The sequence below is a fragment of the Manacus vitellinus genome, unplaced genomic scaffold, assembly GCF_001715985.3.
Source record: "Manacus vitellinus isolate BGI_N305 unplaced genomic scaffold, ASM171598v3 scaffold_36_pilon, whole genome shotgun sequence".
NCBI classification, from domain to species: domain Eukaryota; kingdom Metazoa; phylum Chordata; class Aves; order Passeriformes; family Pipridae; genus Manacus; species Manacus vitellinus.
In genome coordinates, this window is record NW_021940508.1 from 6,732,802 (window position 1) to 6,743,929 (window position 11,128).

The 11,128-nt window shown below is 55.2% G+C and overlaps 1 protein-coding gene across 1 annotated transcript; it reads left to right on the top strand.

Moving 5' to 3' along the window:
* The first annotated feature begins 123 nt into the window (after window positions 1–123).
* FANCG (FA complementation group G) lies at window positions 124–9,974 on the top strand. Its single transcript, XM_029961528.1, is given in 15 exon segments — window positions 124–231; window positions 355–393; window positions 395–452; window positions 2,089–2,220; window positions 2,886–3,079; window positions 3,702–3,855; window positions 4,945–5,075; window positions 5,420–5,566; window positions 6,352–6,512; window positions 6,757–6,823; window positions 7,264–7,601; window positions 7,751–7,806; window positions 8,364–8,501; window positions 9,334–9,502; window positions 9,739–9,974. Coding segments are annotated over 15 exon segments (2,010 nt in total). The 3' UTR covers window positions 9,857–9,974.
* Window positions 9,975–11,128: the final 1,154 nt, after the last annotated feature.

The window sequence follows — 11,128 nt, forward strand, 5'->3', positions numbered from 1 at the left end:
CGGCTTCGCCTTGGGCTGCCTTTTGTCCCTCCGCGGCCGCCGCTTCCCCGGCGGGACGCCCGCTCCGCCCCGCGCGTCCCCGTTGCCATGGTGACGGCGGGAAGGGCGGGAAAGCGGCGGGCGATGGCGGCGGCCATGAAGCGGCGGCGCGAGGAGGCCCCGGGGCCGGGGCAGGACACGGAGCGGGAGCAGGAGCGGGACTGCCTGCGGTTCTGGACCGCCCACGGCTGGGCGCGCTGGCCGAGCGCTGGACGGTGCGGCACGGCCCCTTCCTTCCCTGTCCCGGTCCCCGCGCCCCGGGCCCGCCGCCGGTGCGGTTCCCCCATCCGGCGGCGGTGAGTGAGTCCCTTGCAGGCAGCGCGGGCTGCGGGGCCCGGCGGGGCGGCGGCGGCGCGGGAGCTGCGGGCGGCGGCAGCGAGACGCGTTCGAGGAGCTGCTCCTGAGCATCCGCGGTGAGTGGGGCCCTGTCCCTGCCCCTGCCCCTGCCCGGCCGGCGCCTCCCGTTGCTGTCCCGGGCCTGGGGGGTGTGGGCGTGGGAGCACCGGGGCTCGTACACTGCTGTTTACCAGGATGCTGCTCCGGCATCCCAGTGCTGGAAACAAAATTCTGAAGTGGGTGGGAGGGGTTTGAAGCGGTCCTCGCTGCCCTGTGCTGAATTGGGCCTGCAAAGGTGATAATCGCAGAATGACGGAGTTGTCAGAATTGGAAGGGGCCTTGGAGACCACCCAGTCCAATCTCCCTGCCCGGGCAGGGTCATCTGGAGCAGGTGACATAGGAACGCATTCAGGTGGGTTTGGAATGTCTCCAGAGAGGGAGACATTCCGATCTGGAGCAGGGCAGACTGTTCCAGTGCTCTGCCACCCTCGATGTAAATAAATTCTTCCTCACGGTGAGTTGGAACTTCTTGTGTCTTATTTTATGGCCATTGTCCCTTAGGATGTAGCTCCAGCATCCCAGTGCTGGAAGCAAACCAGAGTGAAACAGTTCCTCTGCCCTGTGCTGAACTAGGCCTGCAAAGGGGTTAATGCCCAGCCCCAACCTCCACCTGATCTTGCTGGGCAGAGCTCTGGGTTTTCTGGAAAAAAAATGAGCAGTCTTTGCCGTGGGAAGCCAGGGGAGGGGCTCCCTGCCACAGCTGTGGTGCAGAGGGAGCCTGATGGAAGGCAGCCTGAGTTCCAGTTCTGGGCTCCTCACTGGAAGAGAGACAAGGAGCTCCTGCAGGGGGTCCAGCAGAGGGCAACAAAGATGATTAAGGGACTGGAGTGTCCTATGAGGAAAGGCTGAGGGAGCTGGGCCTGTTCATTCTGGAGTAGAGACAACTGAGAGGGAACCTCATCAATATCTATAAGTATCTGAAGGGAGGTGTCAGAGGACAGAGCCAGGCTCTGCTTGGTGGTGCTGAGCAACAGGACATGAGGCAACGGGCAGGAACTGATGCACAGGAAGTTCCACCTGAACATGAGGAAGAACTTTACTGTGTGGATGACTGAGCACAGGAACAAGTTACCCAGAGTGGATGTGGAGTCACCCTCACTGGAAATATTTAAGAAGCATCTGGACACAGTCCTGTGTCGTGTGCTGTAGGATGGCCCAGCTTGAGCAGGGAAGTTGGACTAGATGAGCCACTGTGATTTCTTCCAACCTGACCCATTCTGAGATACTGTAAGGAGAGAGACACAGCGTATGAAACGTGTGTGAAAGGGTGGATTTGTATTGAAAGAGAGTAGGGTATTGATGTTCTTTGGAGAGAGCTGAAAGGTCTCAGCCTTGGAGGACTGCAGCACCTGGATAGCTGGGAAATGGATGTATAAAGCAGCTGGCACCTGAAGTGGTGACACGTGCTGTCTGTGGGCAGTGGCCAAGTGCTAAATCACACCACAGTCACAAGTCACACCACAATCCCAAATCACACCACAGTCACAAGTCACACCACAATCCCAAATCACACCACAGTCACAAATCACAATCACAAAAAATATTCTTTCCAGGCCACTTCTGTTGTCACCAAGCCAGTTGTTGCCACTTAGGAATGGATGGTTGTTTTTTCCTAGCCAGCTAAATTTCTTGCTGGGTTGGCTGTGCCCACAGGGCTACCGGTTGCCCTCCCTACCCTGCCTCTGGAACTCACTGTCCTCTACAACTCCCTGCTTTTCACTTTGGGAGCATCCGACTCTGCCATCGAGGGACAAGCAGATGGAATACGCCAGGGCCTCCTCAGGGGTAAGGAGGTGATTCTCTGTATGGGGACTCCTCAGGGCAAGGGGAGCATTCTCTGTGCTCTGGAGATATGTGGTGGGAGCAGACATGCCTGGCTCTGCCTGTAAGGGCTGGAGAGGGAGGGGGCAGGCACACCTGGCTCCACCAGGAAGGGCTGGAGGTGAGGTGGCTTGTGGCCAGGGATGATGTGCAGTTGCCTGCCTGCTGCTCCCTGCAGGGATGGGCCAGAGGTTTTAAGGGAAATGAGTTTTCAAGGTGTAAGGTGCCAAGTCACAAGCAAAGCTTTGGTGACAGTAGAAAATTAAGTGTTTTGTTTAATTATGATGTGCTGGCTTCAAAGAAAACCCACTGAAATAGGCTGCAGGTGAGAGGTGGATCTGCAGTGTTGGTACACACTTACCGAGGGCAAGTGACCTCAAGAGGACTCAGCAGAGCTGGAGTTGTAGCTCTGAGCCGTGTGTTGTCTCCTGAGTGTGCTGCTGTCAACTCCACTCTCTCAGAGCTTGGTTTCTGTACTGCTGAGGCCAGGCCAGCCCTGCAACCCCACTCCTTCCCTCGCTACAAGGAGCCCATGCTTGCTTGAGGCTTTCTTCCCTCTTGCAGGAGGGCGTCCAACTTGTCTCATGGCTGTGGGTATTTTTGCCTGTTTTGTTTTTTTTTTTTTTCAGTTCTGGAGGCTTGTGGGGCCTGTGGACAGGATCTCAGCACAGAGGAGCTGTGGCAAAAGGTGCTGCAGGAGGTAACAGTGGAGGAGCTGCAGGCACCTCTGCACCGACTGGGGGCCCTGCAGGCAGCCTGGTGGTTGGCAGCCGGACGCCTGGGAAGCATTGCTGGCCTCTTCCGGCTCCTGAGCACTGCTGAGGTAATTGGACACGGGCAGACGCTGGCAGAGCCGGCATAAATATTGTGTTTGTCATGAAACCCACTCTGCAAAATGTTGTTGTGGCATTTGGACACCTGAAACCATCAGTGCTGCCCAGTCAGCATGAGTAATGCTCTCCCTGGTGTTCCAGCATAGCCTAATGGCCCTGAGTGTGCTAATGGATCCCAGAATATTCTGCCTGTTGGGGCCCTGGGACCTCTGTATGTGAGACAGGAGATTTGGGCAGGCTGGAATGGGGCTGCAGATGGACTTGTAGACTCTGTAGGGAACATTCTGCGGGCAGTTGGATGTGGAGGAACCTTCCTGCTGACTGGGAGGCTGCTGAGGGGTCCCACCTTTCTGAAGGCACTCCAACAGCACTTGGATCTGCCTTGCCAGGAGCCCCTTGAGGTAAACCCCACTCTGAGGTGGGGAGGTGCTGCCCCAGGCCAGGCAGGAATCAATGCAGTGACGAGGTTGTATCTGAAGTGAGTGGGTGGTAGGACATTGCTTCCCAGTGCAGAGAGCAATGTCAAAGGGTTTAGTGTTTCCCTGTGCCCTTGGATCAGTGTTTCCTGCTTCCCTGCAGCATTCCCTGCTCTCTGTCCTCTCGCGTTCACAGGACACAGGAAGAGGTCGCTGCAGTGAGGGGCAGAATGAGCTCCTGTCCCTGCTGAAGACATGGCAAGTCCCTGCTGAGGGGGCCTGCCTACCTCTGGTACAGAGTGCTGAGGACTTGAAGGAGATCCTCTGCACTGCAGCAGCCTTCCTGCAAGGTTTGTGTGGCAAAGGTACTCAGCTTCCCACTGCTCTCCAGTCCTAGGACCCCCTTACCCTGTCCTTATCATGCTTTCTCTTCCCAAGCAAACTGGCCCTTGGGGGTTTCTGGGCTGAGCCTCTGAGTTTCAACTTTTCCATTCCATATTCTAAGAGCTTCCCTGCTTTTACCCCGGCTGATCCTTTCTCCACAATGTCACAGGGCTCTGCTGCCTGTCTGTGACTTTGCGTAGGTGTCTGGGCCCTGCAGCGATCTTAAAACAGAAGGTTGGCAGGGGACTTGTGAGCATTTTCCTTTCTTCTGTCTGTCTTCCTGCACGTTGTTCCTGTCGGATTATGGTGCTGCAAGAGCCGCACAAAGCTGTTGTAGCCTGGTGTCACAGCAGGCAAAGGATCTCATCTGACTGCTGCATTCTGTCCCACTTGTTTTCTCTCCTTCACTGTTTTGACAACCCCAGCAGCTCTGGGGACAGCCAGTGCTGCCTTACTGTGCTCAGGCTCATGTGGGGCCTTCCTGCCAGGAGGCAGGGCAGGAGCTCCAGCCCACAGACCCAGAGCCAAAATGCTCTAGAGTGGCACCAGCACTTCCAACAGGGAGGTGGCAGATGTGAGTATGTGAGACCAGCCTCAGAGGGAAGTTTGAAAAGAGGACTAGAAGAAAAGCAAATAACCAGTTGTGATAAATATTAATGTCTTAAGATCCCAAAACATCCTGCTGGGAAGTGGTCCAGATGTTCTGGAAAGATTCTGAGATCCTGTGTGTGTGCTTCCCCTCTGTCACTGTGGATGAATGTGGAGGTGAACCTGCCCAGCACCTACCTCTGTCCTTGTTCTGGGCCAAGGCAGATATTTTGGTTTCTGGGCTTAGAAGCTGCTGCTATTTCTGCTGGACATTTCCATTGAGTGACCTGTTCTCTTGCAAAGCCATCAAAGCAAAGATGGCAGCTTGGGACCATCCTGCTGTTCATTGCTGGGTTTGGAGGGGGTCAGGCAGGTCCCTATGGCACTGGAAAAAAAAGGGCACCACACTTATTTGGGGACCAGGGAGGGCAGAAAGGTGAGCCACAGAGATGTTGGGTCTGTCCTAGGGCTGCAGGAGCTGGAGGCTGGGAACTTCCCCACTGCCCTCTCCCTCCTTCAGGAAGCTGCAAGAGGATTCTGCTCCAAGAAAGTCCTGGCTCAGATCTACACCTGCCTCGGCTGCTGTGCCCAGCGAATGGTAATGACAGCAGGGAGGGGAAAAGCATCTCAGAGTAGGGTGGGAAAGCTCAGGCTGATGCCCACACTGCCTCTCTGTGGTCCTGGGCCCCTGCAGGGCCCCTGAGCAGAAGTTGCCCTCATGGTCCCAGCCTCCTTGGACAGGCTGCAAAATCCAGGCAGGGATTTTGGCTGAGCACAAAGGGCTGCAGAGAGAGAAGATCAAAAACCAACCTGAGGAAGGCTGCCCTTGGCTGAAGTGCTGCTCTTGCTTAGTGGGGATCTCTGGGGAAGCAGAGCAGGGATCTGGATCCCACCAAGTAGTAAAGATATGCTTGCAACATGCATCTCTTTCCATCCAACCAGGGCAAGCCTCAGACAGCCCTTCAGCACCTGAAACGGGCCCTCCAGGTCGACTTCCAGTGCCTCTCTGCCCTGTCCCACGCGGCAGCAGTGTACCGTGAACTGGGAGAGATTGATACAGAGCTGCAGGCCCTGGCTCTGCTCTACGAGGTTTGTCTGATTCCTCTAGTTCTGGATTGGTTTTTTGCCCAGCAGAGCCTGCACAGAGCTTCAAGCAGGCTTCTGCTTTCTTGGGGTCCCCGAAGTAGGCTACAGCAATCCAGGCATGGTGCTGCTTTCAGACTGTGGGCAGGAAGAAGCCCAGTGAGATCTGAAATTCCTGCTCAGCACCTGGCAGTTGGATATTGTGTCCCAGTTCATGTTCTTGGTGGCTTGGGAGAAGATGTTATAGTCTCAGGTCGGAAAGTATCGGTCTTTTAATAAAGTATATGATAGTAAAGAGGCCTTTACAGGCAGATTGTGGCCTGAGGGGGTGTGCGTTAGCTGTATCAACCTGCCTGGGAGAGCAGGTCACAGCAGTAGACAATGAGTTATCTCTTTAGCTTTTTGAAATCTGTAAGGTACAAACAGAGCTGTGGAGAGGGATCTCTCTCCTTAGAATGACCTGAGATCTGATCTAACTAGGTCTGTGGCTGTAATGGGAGATGGTGTTCCAGGCAGCTCAGAGCACCTTGAACTAAACACCTGAGGTGATCTGGGTGATCTTGCAAATCTTCTGGCACCATGTGGAGATCAGGAGCCTGCCTGATCCGTGTGTGAGTGATCCCGATGGCTCTTCCTGGAAGTGGCTGTGAGAAAAAGTAGCTGTGCTTGTGAAGTGCAGAACTGGTGCTCTCCTGGGTGCATCTCCAGATGCCAGAAGAGACAAGTGGTTGCAGCTGCATGAGATTTGACCAGTGTGGTGTTGATCATATTCTCTGTTCCTGTTTTCACAGGCTCTGGAAAAAAAACCTCCAGCAGCTGCTTCCTCCAGTCCCAATATCCTGATCCAAACAGAGCTGCTTGTCCACACACCAGCACTCACTTCTCTCCTTCGCCATCGCCACCCCTCTGAAGTGAAGTACCTGCTGGCACAGCGGTGTCTCCAGGGTGGGAGGTAACAGTGCCTCTGGTGTGCTTGCAGCATGCTGCTTGTTTGGGCTCTGCAGCTTTCCCTGTGCTCCTGGAAATGGTCCAGTTCAGTACTGCTGTTGTAGGTCTGCTCAAAGCATGGGTGGTTGTGACCAGAGCGAGTGTGGTGCATGGAAAGCCTGTGGGCTGGCAATCCGGGTTCCACCTGGCTGCTGGCACTTTTGGGGCTCCCTCTGCTCCTTCCATCATGTGTCCTGTCCCTGTTGCAGGGTGGCTGATGCAGTGGAACATTACCTGGATTTTCTGGCTCTGCTTCAGGAGGGTCTCCAGCAGCAGGTAGGGGCCCTGGTGAGCTCCCTTGGTGATTTGGTAGATGAGGTTTGAATCTCCATCTCAAGGCCTGGACTCCAGGTTTCGGTGTCTAGTTTGAGATGTAAAAGAAATGAAGTGGCATCTGGCCCCTATGACTTGTGGCATGTCTGCCTTTGGATTCACACCAGAGAGCACTTGCTACTGCTGTTTGGAGAAATAGCTTCCCCTTCCCCATAAAGCTGTCAGCCTGATTTTGGATGTCCTTCACTTCCAGAGTAGGGATTTGCTGTCTTGACTCTGCTGAGCTGTGAGTCCTTCACAGGTTCTGCCTGCTCTGTCAGGCTCCAGTGTCTGTGGGAGTGGGCCTGAGCTTTGCTGAGAGCAGCCCTGTGTTCCCAGATGGGATTGCTCTGCCTGGCTGGGCACTGCAGTTCTGCAGCACTGACATTGCCTTTGTTCCCCAGGTGCCCCTGGATGGTAGCTCAACTCTGCCCAGGATCCCAGAGGTTTTCCTGGAAGCAGCATCCGCCTTGGAGCAGGCTGGGAGGCACCAGGATGCCATAACCGTGTGTGAAGAGGTCATCAGACGGACGACTGACCTGATCCCACGGATGTTACGAGAGGAGGAGAGGCTGGAGCAGCCAGAGTGCCCATCGCCAGGGGCAGGGCTGGCGGGGGAACTCTTGTCCCAGAAGAAGGAGAGTCTGTGCTGCCTTGCCTGGAGAACAGCTGGATACCTGCACCAGGGCTGGGCATGGGCCAAGCTGGGCGAGAGCAAGGAGGCCGTAATGCAGTTCAGCAGGTGACGAAGCCTCGCTGGGAGAAGGGGCCTCCCCAGCAGGCAGCACTGGCTGGCAGGGCCAGGGCAGGGCACAGCACTGCACCAGGGCTGGCCTGGCAACACTCCTGACAGCCCAGGAGTGGCTCCAAACCTCCTGCTCCCTCCCACAGGTGCCTCAGCGATCTCCTGCGAGTCCAGCTTCGTGGGCCTGGCACTGAACCAATAGGTGAGGACCTGTGTGGGGCCAGGCTGGGTCAGGATCCATGTGCTTGTCAGCAGTGGGTACAGGAGCAAGGTAGAGAGCCCAGCATCACCTCTGTCCCAGAGTGCTGAGCTCTGTGCCATGCTGAGTCCTCTGAAGAGCCTGGCTGGTTTCGTTGGAGCAGGGTTTGGCCTCAACTCTGCCTCCTCCTTCACTGTCTAGGCAACAGTTAACTGAGCTGTGAACTGGGAAGCTTCTCCAATACAGATTTCAGGGAAAAGATTTGTGCCAGTTGTGCAGATGGGCAGCCAAAGGTCAGGCTGCTGCTGAGGTCGCTGTTCACCACAGCCATGTAACATTCTGAGCTCTTGGCATTCTTCAGTCTCCCCCTCTGCTGCCTCTTGGCCTTTTCCAGCCTGGCAGAGGGGCTGAGCATTGCCATCTGTCTGGAGAGCTGGAAGATGAGCGGCCCGAGTAAATCTTTGGCTTGTCCTGACTGCTAACCTGGCTCAGCCTGCAGGGACTAGGGAGGGAATGCCTGGAAGATGCTGTCTCCAGGTGCATGTGTCTTTCTGTGGCAGAGAATGTCCCGCCAGAGGTGGAGGTGCTCCAGAAGATCAGGTTGCTCTCTCTCATTGGGCGAGGTACACAGTTTCTGGAGCTGGGGAGGCACAAAGAAGCCCTACTGGATTTCCAGCATGGTTTGCATATCTCTCCAGGTAAGAGGCTGTTCCTTTTCCTCATTTTGGTGAGGAACAGAGGGGATTTCCACAAATTTGTCCTGGCCTGCTTTGCTATCTTTAGCAGGAAGTCCTTATGCTTTAGACCACACTTACTCAGGTGTCAAGGACTACAGTAGGGCCACTAGAAATGTTATGTGAGGCCTGGCCAGCTCACTGCCCTGGAGAAACAGACTAAAACTATTGTCAGAAGAGTATATCAGAACCCTGGCAACAACCTATGGCCTGAGACAGCTTAGAAATATCTCTTCCTGCCCCACCCCCAGCCTGGTACAGCCAACTTTCTCCCAAACAGGTCTACTTTCCCAGAGCAGAGGAACTGGAGTTGTGCTCCATCTGAGGAAGCAGCATGTCCATGCCTGGCAGTACAGAGGCCTGTGAGAGCAGTACACATGTCTTGAGCCTAGCCAGGGCATGGCTAGTGCTGTTCCCAGGGTGATATCCCCTGTTAGTGCTCCAGCTGTGCTGCAAAGGTGTGAGCTTCACCAGAATCTGCCAAACCTGCCAGTCCCAGTCCTGACTGTGGCTCCCTCCCTTTGCGGATGCAGACATGCCTGCAGGGAAAATCCCAACCTGTGTCCAAGGAGAGGTGTGGCATGCTGATGCCATCTGTCTGCCTTGGCTACCAGCCCTGGGGTTAATTAGAGCCTGTGACACAGCAAGACAGTCTCCTCCATATTACATCAGCTCTCCTCACACTCACCCACCTTGTCTGGCTTCTAAGCTTCTTTTGCAACACCCTGCAGGTCACAGCAGTGCTGAGGACCTGCTCCTCCCCTGCTAAGGGCTGATCCTCCTTCATGTCTTGCAGGTGACCCAGCTGCTGCCTCCTACTTGGTGCAGGCCTTGTGGAAACTGGACCGAAAGCAGGAGGCAGCTGCTCAGTGGCAGAAGTTGTCCCAGAGCTCTCCTGGGGACCAGGAAGGGAAGGGAAGGTGTGTAGAGAGAAGGGTGGGATTTCACCTCCAGCAGCAAAAATGGCGTGTCAGGCTGTGGTGACAGTTTAGCTCAGCTCCTCACCTGTGCCCACACCTCAGATGTGTCTGAGGAGCTCTCCTCACAGCTGCTCTGAGGGACCACGGGCTCTGGCTCTGCAGGGACTCCCCAGGGCACAGAAGAGCTTGTGTGGAGCCAGATGGGGAGGGCAGAGACTGGGGGAGAGCAGGGGGCTCTGCAGAACAAACTTCCTAGTCAGACATGTCCCCTTCTCTTTCAGGCCCCTCCCTTTGTACTTGGTTTCGTGTCTGGAGCATGCCATGTTCCCACACAGTGAAACTCTTGCCAGCACCATACAGGATTACCTCGAGACAGCAGCCCAGGACACCTCAAGCTGACCCGGTCAGTCTCCGGGCTGGCATGAGGCCTTTAATCACTCTTTCAAGACTCAGAATTACTCTTGGATAAAACTTGATTCCCAAAGGACTAAAACAGATCATCTTTTCTTATAAAAGCCTCAGCTCTACTTAGTTTTTGGCTTTTCTGTGCTGTTTTTCCAGAGGGAAACATTGCAGTCATGGCCTTGTCGCTGCCTGGATCTGTACCCAGGTGTATGGTAGATCAAGGACAGAGATATCTTCATCCTTTGTGCCAGCTCTGTGCTCCAGGCTCCAGGGACCTGGAGTTCTGTCCTATCTCTGCTTTGTGTCCTGGCCTTTTGCTCAGTTGCTGCAGTTTGGAGCCCAGAGAAGGGGTTTTGGCTGAAGCACGCAGCTCTGAGGTCTAAATTCCACATGGAATTTCACAGGGATGGGAGCAGGGTCTGGACATGTGCCTGTGTGTCCCTGGTGTGTCCCAAATCTGTGGCCCCTCTGTAACAAATGATCAGGGGTGAAGAAACACCTGCCCCTGCCCAGTGCTTGGTGCAGCTCATTTTGGGTGAGGAAGGTCCCTTGGCACATAATCCGAGCCTTTGTCAAGCCTTGTCTCCCACAAGAGAAAAGGGATGTTTGGGAGCTGCTGGCAAAGGATGAGTTGGGAGAGAGGAGAGTGGACATGACAGAGCTCAGGAGAAGCATGAGGCAGGAGCTGCTGAAGCCTCTGAGCATTGGAGGGACAGAGGGGCTTTGGGTTGGCTTTTTCCTGCAGTTCCTTTGGGAAAACAGCTGGCCATATCCTGGGCTGCATCCAAAGCAGGGTGGGCAGCAGGGTGATAGAGGTAATTCAGCTCTGCTCTGGTGAGACCCACCTGGAGCACTGCATCCAGCTCTGTGGTCCCTAGCACAGGATAGGACACGGACCTGTTGGAGTGAGTCCAGAGGAGGGACACCAAGATGATCAAAGGGATGGATCACCTCTCCTACGAGGAAAGGCTGGGAGAGTTTGGATTGTTCAGCCTGGAGAAAGCTCCAGGGAGACTTTCCATACCCTCAAGGGGCTGCAAGAGATCTGGAGAGGGACTTTTGAAAGAGACATGGAGTGACAGGATGAGGGGGGTGACTGCTTTAAAGTGACAGAGGGCAGGGTTAGATGAGGTTTGGGGAATAAATTCTTCCCTGTGAGGGTGGTTTCCCCCAGGCACAGGTTGCCCAGGGAAGCTGTGGCTGCCCCATCCCTGGCAGTGTTCAAGGCCAGACTGGATGGGGTTCTGAGCAACTGGATCTGATGGA